This window comes from Oryzias melastigma, linkage group LG6 (assembly GCF_002922805.2).
Source record: "Oryzias melastigma strain HK-1 linkage group LG6, ASM292280v2, whole genome shotgun sequence".
Taxonomy (NCBI): Eukaryota; Metazoa; Chordata; class Actinopteri; order Beloniformes; family Adrianichthyidae; genus Oryzias; species Oryzias melastigma.
In genome coordinates, this window is record NC_050517.1 from 28,555,147 (window position 1) to 28,572,631 (window position 17,485).

At 38.5% G+C, this 17,485-nt stretch overlaps 1 protein-coding gene across 6 annotated transcripts in view; it reads right to left on the reverse strand.

Moving 5' to 3' along the window:
- dgkzb (diacylglycerol kinase, zeta b) overlaps window positions 1–17,485 on the reverse strand; it is a 62,866-nt gene that overhangs the window by 24,230 nt on the left and 21,151 nt on the right. For all 6 annotated transcript variants that reach the window (XR_002920197.2, XR_002920196.2, XR_002920198.2 and 3 more), the window contains exons 2-3: window positions 1,842–1,947; window positions 1,155–1,250 (exon numbers count right to left, since the gene is read on the reverse strand). Coding sequence is in view for 3 of the 6 variants with exons in the window: in XM_024280980.1 (XP_024136748.1) it covers window positions 1,155–1,250; window positions 1,842–1,947 (202 nt within the window). In the remaining 3 variants the exon portion in view is untranslated. The remainder of the gene's footprint in view (window positions 1–1,154; window positions 1,251–1,841; window positions 1,948–17,485) is intronic.

A 17,485-nucleotide genomic window follows, 5' to 3' on the forward strand; every position in this document is an offset into this window, starting at 1 on the left:
AGCGTATTTTGGAATTTAGATTATATTTTATGAACATGATAGCATTTGTGGCTAATTTAGCATCCACTGATGTCTTTTAGGATTCCTTTCTTCAACAATTTCTTCTGCAAATAGTGATTTGATTTTTCTGCAAAAAATAGATTTTCACAATCCAACATATTCCTGCCATTCATTGATATTACTTATTTCTGTAATCACTTCTGCCAATTTTTTTCCCGGTGCAATTACCTCTTCTGCAAACCAAAAAGATTTTACCATTTATTGACAACATTGCAATTTCTTCAGCAACATATGGCCAACTTCAGCGTCTTCTGCTAAAAGTTATGCAATGAAGCAATTAAAGAAGTCACCTTCTGCAAAACTGCAATCAAACGTATTTCCGCAGGAAATGCAATTTTTTCTAGTTGGATATAGGATTATTTTTTAACATCCTGTCTGTATCTGTAGCTGTATTTTCTTTAACTATGAAATTGCACAAATTGGAGTTGCAATAATAAATTTGCTTAATGGAAACACAAACATTTTGGAAAAAACATTTATTAAAAGAAAAAAAAAGTTTTGAGCCTGGAGGAGATGGTTTTAAAGCCGAATTAAAATTGACATATTTCCAAAAGAAACAGATATTTGAATTTATCCGCTTTAAATTAAAGTAAATTCGTTTTTTTTTAAATTACTTATTGCGTAAGCTGGTTTGTGTGTATTTGCATAGTTATGATCTAATGGAAAATGTATTATAGCAAAATTATGTTTTTTTTGACAATTCTAGACTTTTGATTAAGTTTTGCACATTAGCATAATGGAAACACAGCTTATGATAATACAGACCAAACTCATCATTTTAAGTGGAAGAAAAGTGCAGAAAACTGATAAAAATGATTTTTCTGTTTTTTTTTGTCTGCAGGCCTGAATAGTTTACGTCTTCAATTTGTACCATCTTTGCTCCTTTTATTGTGTCTCACCTGTTCATCTGCTGCAACTTTCTATGATCTGGTTTTAGTTTAGCCATAAGAGGTTTGTAGTGAATTCTCTTTCCTAAATATCCAGCAAGCTACATTACTATTCATGAAATTTGGTAGGCGAGTTCTTTCATACTGAGGCTCAGAAACGCTTGAATCTATTCCACACCGTCCACTCCAACGGAGACCAGAGCCCACCTGAGATTTGGCGATGCAGGACTGCTCCCCGACGTAACAGAAGTCTCCAGAAACACTGGCTTCAAACCAAATGTGCTCCCCGTACTGAGCGTTCTCCTGTAAGCACAAACATTTCTACAATGAACACCAAAATGTGTGGTTACGTTAAGAAAGAAAGAAAATATTCAATTTGAATCAAACATCATTCAAAGAATGTATTATACATTTATAAAACCCGTTGATTATGCTTTATTTTCGTATTTTTAGGTAAACGGTTTAATTTTTATTTTAGGAATTCACAATATTATTAACAAAAATGTTTGTATTTGTTCAGTTCAATTTTAATTGGTTTTCTTTTTAATCAAATTATTTTGTGAAATGAAAAATGTAAATTATTCAAGATTATACAAGTGTCTTTAAGTTTTTGGGTCTCTATAAGAAACTTTAACATATAAATTCATTTTGAAAACAATAAATCACATGTGAGCCAATCAGAACTCCCAGCATTAGTAAAGCATCAGTAGAGCAGAGAGGTTCTCAGGTTTAGTTCAATCTACTAGCTTTATAGAAGCAGCAGTGCTCCCCCTACTGGACAGCTATCAGACTGCACAATTAATCACATGCATGAACACGGTTGGTTATATCTGCAGAAGAGCTGCAGACTAACAGTCTGCTGAAAATCTCTGAGGAAACCAGGAATGTACTCACGCTCCAGTCGATGGTGCTGTTGAGCTGCGGTAAGTCGCTCTGCCCGGACGTCGACACATTGGGCTGGGTTGCCATGTGCGGCAGGCCAGACTTTGCGATGGCTTTCCTGCGGACGCAACAAGAAGAGAGTGAAGGAAATCTGCAGGTTCTCAGTCTGTGTTTTGCTTTCAGCCAAATTTAATCATGTGTTCAAAAGAAATATCCGTTTTCTACAAGTCAGACACCAAGTCATCCACCTCTAAGCCTCAGAGAGTCAGGAGCTTTTGTGACATCACATTTCAAAATCATTTCTTTGGTCGAACATGAAAAACTTGCAGAAATGTGCTTGACTTGGAAACTAGTTGCGCTTTTTCACTGCTGCATATCTGGGAGGAGCCTGTGTAACTTGAAATGACCAATCAGATGGAAGTGTAACATGGATTATTGTTTTTTGGGTTTTTTTATTTGTTTTTTGCTTTAATAACAGAACGGCTCATCTACATACAGCAGGAAGGCACTCAGACTTTCCAGCCCCGAGTCGTAGCAGTCGGCTCCCAGCGGGCTGAGGGCTCCGGGGCCCCTGCAGAGGGCCGGGTGGTTGAGGTAATACACTGAGCTCTTTCGGTTGGGCAACGGGTGGCCTCTTCCTGGCCAGGGACTCCCAGCTTTGGAAATGGTGGAGATCCTCCTCCTCTTCCTTAGGGTGGAGGGCTGAAGGCACCGGTAGGAGGCAGCGTCTCCCGCAAACACCTGAGAGGAGTTTCTGCGGAGGCAGCGGGGAGCCCGGATCAGGGGCCGGGACGTCGACAGCGTTGGGGGGTTTCTCAGCACCTCCAGTGTCGAGGGGGAACATGGTGTGGGGGGTGGGGAGCAAGAGCCCTCCTCCGCCTCCTCAGGTAGTTGCTCCGCCTCCGACAGCTGGCTGCTCTCGGATTGGCTGCTGGTGGAGTATTCACTGCTGTCATCTCCATCCGAGTGGATGCTGCTCGAACAGGAATGCGTCCTCCCGTTGCTGGCCCCGCCTCTCACCTCCACCTGCTGTTCCCCAGCTGGAAGCCCCTCCCCCAGGCTCCCATCCTCCTCATCCTCTTCGGCCATCTGAATCAGGCTGGCCAGCAGCATAGACGGCCCCAGCAAGTGGGTGTCAATGGTCCGCAGCTTCCCCACCTTCTTCCGGCACACGGCGAACCGCGGGTTCACATTTGGGGTGGTGGTGCTGGAGCGCCTGCGGTTGTGTCCCGTCCACCTGCTGCGCAGAGGCGTGTTCACCGCCCTCCCCACACCTGCGCTCTGCTGTCCTGGCTGCAGCTGAACGCTGGAGCGCCGCCGTCGAGTTAGAGCTGAAGAAGGCAGCCCGACGCTGGACCTGCGGCGGGCTTTGCTGGTGGGGACGGCCACACTCGGCCGGCGCTGGCGGCAGCCGCCGACCTCTGCATTCACCTGCAGGGCGGCGTCTTTTCTCTTAAAGTGGCGGCGGAAAAAGGTGTCCATGTTGGCGTGGAGGCGGACAGCGAGCTCCTCTGAGGACGCAAAGGCGAGTTAGTTTCACGTGACGAAACTATGGCGTGGAGCGTTTTACAGAACCGTAGGTTTTAGACAAACTTGAGGATCCGAGCTGCGGCAAGCATCGATCCAGTCACTGTTCTGAGAGTTCTGAAGATGTCTGAAACTTGAACGGTTCTGCAAAAAGCTTCAGGACCACTGGACCCCTCAGTCCTTTGAGTCAACCAGCCTGGGACCAGTTTTTAGGAAAGTAGAACTTAAGAAGTTTGGAATACTTCAATACTGTGGACTCTATTTGAAAAGGTGAAACCTACAGAAAAAAATTGCGTCTACTTAGTTTGGTTTGACTTTAAGAAGGAACAAAAGACAAAAGTGGACCAAACCTCCAGGAAAAAGTGATTCGGTTTCAAGTGTTATACATGTACGGTGGCCCTGAAGACAACAACAATTTAAAAAGCAAAACATATTTAAAAAAACATCATTACATTTTTAAAAAATTCCAGAAACCAAAATAGAAAAAAACATATAAAAAAGCAAATGTAATTAAAAAATGATGAGGATGAAAATGATAGTCCGTTATTTGACATGCAGCGATACTGGATATCATCATCATCCAATCAGCGATGTCCCATAGTCCCAACCTGCTCTAATTTCTTGTTGCGTTTCATTTTTCTACTTTCGGAAAAATTCATTAAGTTTTTTTAGAAATTACTTTTGCTTTCTGAATTTTTTTTCTTATTTTAATTTTTTACAATTTGGTGTCTGGAAATTTGTTTTGTTTTCTAAAATGTTAATATATTTTTTAAATATTTGCTTTGCTTCTCTTTGATCGTCGTGATCTTTAAAATGTGTTGATGTGATTTGCACTTTAGGGCCACCATAGCTACCATTGTCTGTATAATCATTGGATATCTCAACCCCTAGCTTCTAGTGTTCCAAATACGAAATACTGCTGTTTCCATGAAGGTCAGATTCCCATAGACATCTATTGAAAAATTGTTATTTTATATATAAGAATAACAATTCTTACTCGGATACATTTCTCTTAACATCTTCTTTTAATACTATTTTTTCAAGATTTATTTTTTTTAATTGCAAGTTATTCAAGTTATAACTTGACCAATCAGATGCCTCATGCCATGGACATTTACTAGGTGTTCACACTGAAGGGAAATGGTGAATAGGGTTTGTTTTTATTGTGCTTCACAGTCACATTCACACACTGACGTCTTACACTGGCGCCAACCTATAACAACCAGGAGCAACATTGGCTCCTCCCCAAGAACAGAGTGTAGTTTAGCGTGGGCGTCCTACAGATACTTATATCACCTGCACGCCAGCCAGTAAGAGGACAGAGCTCTCACTTTTCTAGAGTGCGGTGTGCAGGCACCGTTTCACAAGTGTGTGAAACTTCAATTATTCTTGCACATGCTTCACGATACACTTAATACACAACAATGGTACGTTTAGTTTTTATGACCTCCCTTAAGGCGGCCACACAAGCCTCAAGGGAAGAGACACATGTTCTTCCCTTAAGATACTACTCCTCTCTATGACCCTACACAAACCTAGACAACCCACATCACCTGTAGGTCAATCCCAATGGCATCTGAGGTTAGACCATATCAGAACTGGTTCACATTCAGACTATTAGTAAACCAAGGTAAAACTGTAGCAAATCCTTTTGAAAGCAGACCAAGACCACCTCTTTACCCATAAAGACCCAGACCCATTTTTCCTAAAAAAAAAATAAAAAAAATATGTGGAATAGACATCAAACCAAGAGGACTAACCCTTTTTGATATTTTTCTGTTACACCGATGTCACCTTATGGGTTTAGGCAGGTCTCATCCCACTAGAATGGTCCTGGGCTTGAGTTTCCACAAGTCTTTTCACACCTGAACTCCTTGTTTCCCAGGTTTTAAGTGTAGTAGAACAATCATTAATGTTTGCTGTGAGTACACACGCCTTGTTTCAGCAACACTTTCACATTTGCCAAACGAAGCCCATCAGAGAAGATAGCACTTCATTCATCCCCATCAGGAGAAATTCCATTGTTCAGCACCCATCCATTAACACATCCATCCATCTTCTGAACTCACTGAATCCCTTTTTGGGGTCATGGGGCTGCTGGAGCCTATTTCAGCTACTGTTGAGCGAAATCATGGTACATTCTGAACAGGTTGCCAGTCTGTTGTAGGGACACAATCCCTCACACACATTCACACCAAAAAACGACTCTCGTGGCCTTCTTGCTGTGAGATGAGAGCCCTAACCACTGCTCCACCATGCAGTCCTGACCAGTACCCATCACCCAGGAATAACCCAGATAGGTAAATAAATAAAAATGAAAAAAATAAAAAAATAAAATATTCAAGCTTCATAAAAATATACATTATAAAATCAAATTATTGTATAGATTGTTTCGTGAATACTTAAACGTCCCACTCCAATCATTTGATCTATATTTTTAGCCCAATTTTTTTAAAAACGGTTGTTTTCTAGAGCATAGTTTCTGCAGAGCAGCAATAGTTCATCAGAAATTCGCTCCTGAGTCGGCAGCACCAATGGTACAGACCAACCCCGCCCCCCTCCCTGTTGCTGAGAGCTCAGAGCTTAGAGTGCCTGCAGCTGTCATCCACCTAGGTGTTTGAAAATTGTTCTCCACATGTGACCCGTCCATTGGGGGAGCGGTGAGCTGCAGACACAGGCGCGCTCGGGAACCATTTGGTGGTTTAACCCCCCAATCCAACCTGTTATGATGAGTACCAAGCAGGGAGGTATTGGGTCCCATTGTTGGAGTCTTTGGAATGACTCAGCCTGGATTTGAACTCCTAACCTTCCAGTCTCAGGGTGGACACTCTACTTCAAGGCCACTTAATTGGTCCGAATAGCAACTCATATAAGCCACATATTAGCTCCCGTTCAAACTATTTTTTTCGTCTGCGCCTGATTCACAACAATTTGAATAAAGAAATACTCAGAAATGCAATTTTAAGACACATTTTAGATCTTAAAAAAGCTCATATTAGTACCAAAAAAAGTTACAAAGCCCACATCAGGTGTGAACACAGATTTAGATTAGAAATCAGATGAGGGGCTGGAACTTTTTATGTCCTCCACATGACTTGTGTGGAACTTTGTCAGTTTTGAAGCAACGCTGGAATGTAGAACCACTTTTTAGGACACAATAAGAGGATCCTCTTCTTTCTCAGACTAATCAGGTTTTCTTAAAAACACTGGACCGAAACACAAATGTTCCAAATCTGCAGCAGAGGAATCTAAAAATCAAACTGTCGCTTTATAAAGACCTTTCCTAACCTGTTGCCATCATTGCAGCATGAATTATAAAAGAGTCACAGAGTGTGTGGGCTTTCTCCACAGGGGAGAGCAGCACAACAGCGGGGAGCCCTCATTTCCATCATGACACAAACAACTGTAATTAAAGCCACAACTGCCTTCAACAAAACCTCACTTCAGCAATTAGACTGTGACGATGGCTCCTCTGATGCAGAGCAGCAGCGCTCTCATGAGTCACAGCTCAGCGTGCGCACATGTGATCCAGACAGGAAACACGAGCATTCCCGCTCTGCGCCGCCATCAATCCCCAAAAATACAAACAACACAGCAACACTGGAGCCTGGAAAACAGACACAAACCGCCAGAAATGAACAACACAAACACAAAACAAAAACTAAAAACCAACACTTCTCTATATACCCACATAAATAAAAAAAGAGTAAATCCACGTGGTTCTGACCGTCAGAAAGTTCTGGATCAGATTATTTAAAGACATTTACTTGTGTTCACATTCATAAAAGCTCACAATTATGTTTGTGTTTTCTGTAAAAATAAAAAAAGGTTCTGGTAAATGCCGCAGAGCAGCACATTTTTTATGAAATATCAAAAATTATTATTATTTTTCTAGTTTTGATAATTTGTCAACATAAAATCAATAAATATAGATTGATTGATTTTTTTACAAGAAATTATATTGTAAATTCTAATAAAACAACAAAAGTTTGTTCATATCTTAAACACAGAATTAGTTAATCTATGCACAAATGCATTTTTTGTATTTATTTTGGTTGCTATGGTCATCCATATATGTTGAACTTTAGGTTGATGATCTGTCATTCAATAGTCCATGTTAGGATTTTATTCTGATTTAGTCTAATTGCACTTTTTTTTTAGAGGGTTTGCTTTAGTTTTCTTCTTGAGTCCATTTCTTCTTTCTTAATGTCTGCTCCCTTTAAAAGGAAAAATCAGCAGACATACTTTTTGGTCCAAGATTTCATTAAATAAAGTAAAAAAAAAAATTCAACTTCATGTTCAAATCAGTTTATTTCATCACTTTGTTTACAAGCGAGTCACCATTTGTCTGATTGCTTTTCTGCAGAAACTTGCTCCCTGCTGAACTCTCATCCCCAGAATCGTCATCACTGACAGCAGCTTCACGTCAACATTCACGTTCGGTGAGCAGCAGACCCATAATCACCTGAGTGACTTCAGAGAAACCTATTTTTAGCTCCTCCTCCTCCTCACTTTCAGCCTGCAGCTCATCAGTAAAGAATTGAAGCCCTTAAGGAGGGAGGAGCGTCTGCGTGACCCTGCGCAGGTGTCAGGTGTTCGTGAGGCCTTCACTGACCTTCATTTACATTTTATTACAGATCCACTCCAATGAAAGAAGTTTTTTTACACGTTTTCTACATGTTTTCTCATAAATTAAGATCAAAGCTCCATTTCTGAGTATTTCTTTATATAAAATCATTGTGATTCCGGAGTTTTTTTATGATGTAGAAAATATGCTGGGTGGATCACAAACTTCCAGCAACGGGGAGAGAAAAGGGGTGTGGTTACGCCACGCCAACGGTCCCGCCCACAACTCAGAGGTGAATTTCAAATGAACTACAGCTGCTCTGCAGAAATTATGTACTAGAAAACCAAACACGTTTTAGATTTAGGATAAAAACTGCATAATTGTAACTAGAAGAACAGTTTTGAAACAGATCAAAAGATGATCGGAGTGAGGCCTCACGTCCATAACTGGATCTTTCTTTGTTGAAAAGATACTCCATACCAAATCACAAGAAATATTTGTATTTACATTTAAATGCAAAGCAATATGAGATCTGATTATTTTGCATTTATGAAGTTGTGAAGTTTCAGAGGAAACAAACTTCACATGTTTCACTTCCTGCTCAAATTAGGCTGACATGACGGAGTTTCACCAGAACAATCATTGACTCTCCTGGTTAGTTAACAGCTGAGCATTCATCCACCCTTCTGTATACTGAGACTCCCAGAACTTAACACTTTGCACCACTGATGTTAGAAGCTGCAAGCTAGCAGGAGAACATGTAAACTAAGGCCTGAAATAAGTGTCGACATTCTCAAACCCGCCTACAAATTTAGAAGTGAATTTCTGATGAACTCCTACCACTTTGGGTAAACAGCACAATTTTTATTTTCATTTTGCCATAAAAATGACTCAATCGCAACTAAAAGACAACTGAGAACGAGTTTATGGTAGATCAAAAGACGATTGGTGTGGGACACAAAATAAATAAATAAAATAAAGAACTTGGCTGGACTGTAATGGATGTACTTTGTACACAGAACTGCACCGGGCGCCGATCCAGACTCCAAACACGTCTTCTGGCGACTGAAGCCGAGGCAGCTGTCCTTATCTGCAGCAGCGTAAACACAAACGGTGGCATCAGACAGTAAACGCAGCACGGCAGCTCTCTAATTATGAAGCCCCGTTGCCACGGCAACAGACGAGGCTCCAGAGGAGCCGCGGTAAACAGCAGCTGATTAACGGCTGGATTTACAGCTGATTAAACAGCTGATTCTCCAAGAGCAGGCCACCGAAACCCTTAACCCAGGTAATGAACTGATCCCACTAAAGAAAAAAAATAATAAAATCACTTTTTATTGATTGGTTCTATTTTTGGTATTTTTTTTAAATGTAGCTCACTTATTTGTAGGATACTTGTTTTAAAATCTTGTTAATCTTTCTATAACCAGATGAAAACTGAGTGTTGTTTTTATGTATAAACCTTTATTTTTTTTTATTTAATCATAGCAAAAAGCATAAAATATCTTTGGCACCAAAGAGTTTATTTTATTTTCCTTGGAAACATTCTGAACAAATCTGAATCCATGAGACACATGATTGACCTTGTAATGTCTTTTTTCAGGCAGAACCCAAATTTCTGTGGTACCACACTCTAGCGCCACCTGCTGAGAAAAAACATATGCTAAAAAAATTTGCTTGATTTTTTTTTTTTTTTTTTGCTTGAAAGAAAGAACCACACTAATGTCCTGCACATCTTTTTACCAAAAATTGCCACTTGTGGGCAGGTGTTAGAGTATTTCAGATGAGATGACCAACAATCTCTGTGTTTATCTTCTCATTTAAAAGCTTGAAAACTAAATTCTATCCATCAGCTCCATCAATCCTATCAAAGTTACTTTGTCGTTCCATTTTTTGTGAACGAATCTATAAAAAAATTAAACAAAAACAGCATTCATGTAATGATTTTACAGCCGTAGCCTGTCTACGGTTCTGATTAAACCTGGGCACATAAAGGTGGCAATCACGTGCACAGATTCCAAATTCAAGTTTTTAAGTTTTCATTCAAAATCTGAAAAATGTTGAAAAAAGTTTACATCAGTTTATTGTCAGAATACCTTTTTGGATTGAAGGTCACTGGAAAACTATCATAACTGTAGCTGAGGCAGTTCATCTCATAACCACAAGAGGGCTTCCTGCACGAGCAACACAGTCCAGAATAAAATTTGAAAACCTTTATAATAGAAATACATATTTGATTCAAAATTACTATATATTATTCAGTGTTGGGGCTGAATTTTCTCCTTCAAAAATAATACATTTTGTACTTCAAAATTTATATTTAAATGTGGCAAAAAGAGGCGTTAACGTTGACACCTCAGATCTAGACTAGCCTTAGGGACCATAATAGTCATTTCTTATCAACCAAAACCCAGAAATACCCGCCATGACAGTCCCACCTCAATGTTTAAAAAATACAATTTGGCCATTAATTTATTCATTTAGAAGGTGTATAGTAACAAATCATCACAGCATTATATTTTTCTTTTTGAATTAATTTTTAACTTTCTTTTTTCTTTTAACTTTACAGATGAATGCTTCTTTCAAAATAAAATACACCCAGTGTCAAACAAGATCATTCTACTGGAACAGATTTACTAGAGAATAGAAAAAAAATTTACTTTAACAAGAAGTCATGTTTTTTTTTTTTTAATTCTAGTCCAAGACAACAAATGTTTTATTAAACTAAGATAATTTTGCTATTTAAATTCTTTCGTGATAAGGTTATTTTCCTTGTAAGACAGAAAATAAAAAGCGCTTTTTTTTAAACAAGTCATTTTACTTTCTTATGATTCCATTTTTTTCAGTTTGCTGTTCAGCAGAAGACAATGTGCTTTATGCTTCTTCTTTTATTACACAATTTTAAAGTTTTATCATTATTTTTGCTCAGTTAATTTTTTTATTTAACCTTTATTTTTACCAGGTAAGCTATTAAGAACATGTTCTTATTTACAATAAGGACCTGCAAGTTATCTGACATGTTGAAGATCTAAATATAAAGGACAACTCTTAATTAATTTAAAAATAATAACCATTATGCAAACTCATTATTGATTTACATTTTTAACATTTTCCACAATAGAGGGACCAAGGAGTGCAGGAGCAGAAAAAATGTTTTCAGATTACCCCAAAAAATTATTATTTCAAAAATGAATATAAAATTAACAGTTTGAAAATAAACTTGATGATTAAGTTTAATGACTTCACACTGGTAAAGTAGGCATTTTTCCGTTTACTCTCCACTGTTATCAATAATTACAAGTTGACGTGACCAGTTACAGTTTGACAGACGGTTTATTTTTAAGTTTTTCGCCTCCAAGTTGATTTTTTACTCTTTTAACCCCGCTGTGTCGGGCTGAGCTGTCAGGCTGTTGAATCACCCACACAGCATGAAAACATCTTGGCGTCTCCAGCAGTGACCTGTGGCCGCAGACGGACAGAAATCACGCTGAAGCTAAAACTGCTCCTCTGGAACAGATATTCACTGCACTCAAGAAAAAAAATGTGATTAAAATCATCCATTTCTGTCCTTTACTTTTCTCATATAGAGGATTATTTCCAAAGTTAGGAGACTAAACGTAAAAAGCTGCTGGTATTTTATAATCTGTATCTTCAAGAATCTTGAGAAATGGTTAGTAAATTTAAAGTCGAGAGGCAAAACATGACAGGAGTCAAACTAATCTGAGCTAATCTGCCTCACTCATCCGGAGACAGAACCAGGACTGAGGAGGTCCAGCAGGTCCAACACAAAACAACACAAAGTAGAGAGGAAGCAGCAGAATACAACCTGAGGAAGCTGAGGAGAGCAGCTCCAGCAGAGATGAAGAGCAGAAACACACTGAGGCACTAAGTCTCCCACAGACACACACACACTAAGCTGCCGTCAAAAATAACCTCTCTGCACAAAAACTGCTCTGAGTGCAGCTGCACGCCGCTGACCCCTGCTGGCCGCGCGGCCCAGCTGACCCAGGATCAGCTCATCAGCAGGCAGCTTCAGGCTTTGTGAGCACGTACTTGAGCGCAGCGGCGGACATGAATGAAGCCGCCGGCCGCCCTTCATTAACACTTCAAGGCCCACGGCTGCTGCATTATGGATCCAATTAGAAAGAAAAATGACAGGAAGCAAAGCTGCATGTTAAACTGACACTGAGCTGTGACTCACCAACACTCTGAGACTCTGAAGGACTCGCAGCCTGGAGCTTCATCTGGAGGTCTCTAAAGAGGAACGGATGTGGAGCCGGAGCCGCCTGAGATCAACCGCACGTTCAGAGCAGAACGCAGCTCTAAAACAGCTTAAGGTTAAGCTCCAGAGAAGATCCAGGTTAACTAAACCTCCAAAACCCGGAGAATACGGAAAAACAGAAGTCCTCTCCAGGCTTCAGCAGAAAACCCCAGAAACAAGAAGCTCTAACAGCTTCTGGAGCTGCTTACAAACTTTAAAAATGCACAACTGAAGATTTTTTGCGCTTAGGACATTTTAAACCATTAAAGCACAAACAATCCAAATTCGTCAGATTCACAGAAGTCCTGGGAATAACAGAAAATCCATTGTTCAGATCAGATGAAGACTGGGAGTGAGGGCTGACTTCAGACCAGAAAACACCTGAGAACAGCAAACAGACCTGATAATTCAGCAGTACACACAGCAGCAATGAAATCCACCTCATCAACGCTTAAGTGTGTTGGTGGGTACATTTTTAGGCCATTTCCATGAGCAAAACTTCTTTACCAGATAACTATTTTAGAGAAAAATGTAAACATTAAGTTCTAAGTGGAAGAACTTTTAACTAGGGCTGTGAATGTTGATGCGTTAACATGCACGATCAATAAAACATAATTAATACATCATAATTTATTAATCACGCTCAGGCGTCCTGCCGTGCAGAGTAATAAAACTCAGTCTAAAATAAACTTTTTTTACATTGTGTGATTGACATTTTATTAAATTAAAGAGATAATATGGCATTTATTTGTGGTTTTTGGACAAAACTGATCTTCTATTTTAATAAATAAGGTGGAGAATTAATATTCTGACGGCTGTAATGAAGGGCGGGGGGGGCTGTCTGCTATGAGAAATCCAAAGAGGACACAGACCATTAATATATTTTAGGATGGGCACCGACATGAATTTTCCACAACAACGAGCATTGGCGTTGTCTAAAAATTAAGGAAACTTCACGGTTCGCCGCGAAAGTAACGCCCCCCAATGCAGTGGAAAGCGAGCAGTTCAGGCTCCTCGGCCAATCATGAAATAAGACAAGGAGACTGCTGACCCAGCCATGTCAACTTCCTAAAGAAAACAAATAAACAAAGCCAGAAAATGAAGACTACCAAGGTCCAACCCCAAACTAAAATAACACAACCCAGAAGAGTAAGACTACTGAGGACAAAGAGGGGGGAAAAAAACAAAAAAGAAAAGTAAAATTGCATTTTATTTAAACTAAGGATTACTTCATTTATTTAATTTAGATTAGTTAAATTTATAAATTGATGTCTGAGGTGCACATAGATGATAAACTGAAGGTTTTTACATCCCTGTTGACCTGAAGATGTTTTGTTCAATGCTACTTCCAGAATGTACAGATTTTATATGCAAAGCAAAACTTTGGTAAAAAGTTTGATCTTTTATGACTTAAACACACATTTTGTCTTGTGCTGCACAACATTGGCTGCTAGATGAACTGAGATGATCCTGTTTGTCACAGAGCATCTTTTATTTTGAAAATAAGTTATTTGAGCTTCTGTCAAACATAAAGAAAAAAACACATTTTGAGAGATGCTAGATATATTTTTTTTATTTTTGCTTTTGTTTGTGCAAAAAATAGACATAATTCTTAATTATTAAAAAAAGAAGGTCATAAATGCAAGTCCAAACTTCTTAAAGGCTAAAGTAAGACTCTAAGTCTCATTCTAGGTTTTGATCACTTAAAATGAGCCCAAATGGCTATTTTACTGTTAGAGGTTGCCGACCCATGATCTATTGTGTGAATACAGCATGGAAAAATGACAACATAAAGGTAGGGTTACATGAGTGCCGTTGTGCTGATTAAGATGATACCAAATAAGAAAATAAGGTCGTCTTTCAAACTGAAAATGCAGGTAACTAAAAAAAAAAACCCTGAGTTTTAGACCCAAAGTTCCAATGGGTTAAACATAAACATTCTAAATTTACAATTTTGTGTATTATTTCATATTATGAACATACACAAAATGCGATTAATTAGTTAATTTTTTAATTAATTCCCAGCCCTACTTTTAACATAGAAAAGTTTGGTTCTGCTGTCAGATAATGATCCGTTTGTACGCACGCGGCTTCTGCGGCAGATAAACACGCCGGTCAGCTTCACGGCTGCTCTTCATTACATCACCACGGACCTTCAGCAGGGCTCTTCAAATACCTGGAGCCCCGCCCTCTCCAGAGAAGAGTTAGTGTCTGAACCCAAAGCGGAGCTTCAATTAGAAGACCGATTTGAAACGTGGAAGAAGCTTAAAAGATCAGCAGCTCCGGCTCCCATTGGACCAGAGGAGATTACTGTCACCCACAGCCAGGGAGTGTGAGGTGGGGGGGTCAGCCTCAGGTAGCTAATCAGTTCATGTGGAGATCACGGAGAAATGTGAGACTTCCACATTATTTACAAGCAAATTGAACTGAGCTCCTCTCTGGTTGAGTATTAATGATAAAAGGAGAGAGGCAGCCGTTAACACGTTTAAATCCACAAGTTTCCACGTTTAAAACCAGAATTTACATGTTAAATTCCAGAGGTTTAGGAGATTAAATCCACAAATTCACATGTTTAAATCCAGAAGTTTAAATGTTTGAATCCAGAATTTACATGTTAAATTCCAGATGTTTAGGAAATTAAATCCATAAATTCACATGCTTAAACCCAGAAGTTTAAATCCAGAAGTTTACATGTAAAATTTCAGAGGTTTACTAGGTTAAATTTTACACAAATAAATCCAGAAGTTTATAAAATTAATTCCAGAAGTTGATACATTAAAATATTGTAATGTACAAGATTAAATTCAGAATTTTATACAAAGAAATACAATAATTTACACGTAGAAATCCAGAGATTTACACGAATCAATGAGAAAATTTTTCACTTTTGAATCCCAAAACATACAAGTTCAAATGAAGAATTTCACAGGCTTAATATCTGAAGTTTACATGAAATTAACATGAAATTTTTAATTCCAGAATTTTATACAATTAATTCCAGACATTTACGAGACTAAATATTAAAGTATAAATTATTAAATCCAAAAAATATAATTTGAATCTAATCATATCCAGAATTATAACTGTTTAAATCCAGAAGTTCAAAGGCTTAAATGCAGAATTTTACACAAACGGATCCAAAAGTTTACAAATTTAAATCCAGAAGTTTCCATTTTAAATCCAGAAGTTTATTTGACTAAATTAAACCCTAGAAACTTGCCATTTTGAATCCGGAAGTTTAAACATTTAAATATAGAAGTTTAGATGCTTTAGTATAGAATTTAATATTGAAATCTAGAAGTTTACAAAATGAAATTGGGAAATTTTACATGTTTAATAGCAGAAGTTGACATGTTTTGATCCAGAAGTTTATAGGACGAAATAGGGAGGTTTACATGATTTATTCTAGAAGTTAACATTAAAATATAGAAACTTAGCATTTTAAATCTGAAAGTTTACACATTCAAATCTATAAGTTTGAATGTTTCAATACAGAAATTAATAATAAAATGTAGAAGTGCACATTTAAATCTAAAAGTTAACATTAAAATCTAAATGTTTACAAATTTAAATCAGATGTCTACATCAATTAATCTAAAAGTGTCATATTTAAATTAGGAAGTTTACATGTTTAAATCCAGATTAATAATTGAAGTTTCTTAAAACTGCAGCCAACAAAACTGCATGGAGAACTTTTGTTCTTCAGGGAAACTTGACTGGATTCATCTAAAGACGTTTTGCAGATATTCTAAAATAAAATAAAAAAATTCATGTTTTCAGATCTTACGAGAGCATAACCTGATGACTGAGAATCTGTTGACATAATTGCATGTTTATTAACAATGAATTTAAAAACAGAATCGCGGAATTACAAATTACCAACAACTGTTTTTTTTCTTTTTTCTTTACAAGCTTTTTGTAAAATATTTTAGGTAAAAAATATATATATATAGTAAAAATTCTCATCAAACTATGATGAACACAGAAAAAAACATTTAACAAATCATCTTTATGTGAACCTTGGTCATGTTCAGTTACAATCCATCATCATTTTCTAACATTTCCTTTGTAATTTTACTATCAAATGGGATTTACAATGTGCAGAAGTTGACCGTAATACAAGCACAACATGTCGGTGACGTCACTCAAATCTGCTGTTTTCTCAATTCATCCCCTTATAAAATGCAGACCTCCATCAGCGGGAAACTGATCTTATAACAGGTGACAGTGAGGAATCAACTTTCTGACTGATCTAAACCGATCCGCTCTCAGACTTTCTTCTGATAAAATCTGATGCGATCATGAAGGATAGCCTTTGCTCTGTGAGGTATTTTGAGTCCCCCAAAAGACAAATGGAATAGTGAGTATTTCTACATCACTCTGCTGCCATCTAGTGGTAGTAGCAGACACTGCAGGGTTTCCCCATCTGAAGATGGGATTGATAAAACTGTACCTGCGGGCAAAAACGTCATATTCACCTGAATGTTCTGTTTAAACAGAGTGTCTCGAGCGTACAGTTGATTCTCATGACTGTGATCTTTGTGTCTTTTCGTGTCCTCTTTCCTTGAATTCTCCTCCTCCCAGAGACTCCCAGTCCCCCATTTGGATCACACTATTTATAGAAAAAGGGCCACGAGTGCTGAAGATAGTCCAGAAAATGGGGTCTGTGTAATCCCTGGGTCCTGCCTGCCTTATGCACACACACGTGCACACGTACATGCACACATACGCACACAGTCTTGTCTGGTGGCTCGTCAACCCGTCCTGCTTCCAGGGCCTCAGTGTTGGCTTCACCAGGATCGGTTTGGTCTCTGATCATCCAGAAATGGTTCATGCACTGACCTAGATCCGTTTTTAGCTGAGAAAACCACCAAACGGCACACGTGCGCACACACACTTCCCATAACCTCATGTGATCATTGTAACGAGCCCACTTCACATTTGGATGAGGAACAACTTCAGTCCGAATTCACCCTAAACTTGAAGAGGAGCTTACAGCAGCGCCACCTGTTGGAAGACCAGTCTTAAAGACAACCATCAGACCGTATACGTGAATCAATTGATCCGTTGGACCATGGAAGATGTTCAAAAAAACATCAACAATTTCTAACTTAGATTCTAGAGCAGTCAGTTTAAATGCAGCAGCTGGAAGCTGACAACAAATTTATGGAATTTTTTCACAAAATAATTTCAACATCTAAATTATGTTAATGGTTCGTCACTGGAACATTTATCTGAGCTGCTGTCCAACAGGAATCCAGAGATCCATCAGTTGAGGACAACTCGAGTTATTCAAGAAGG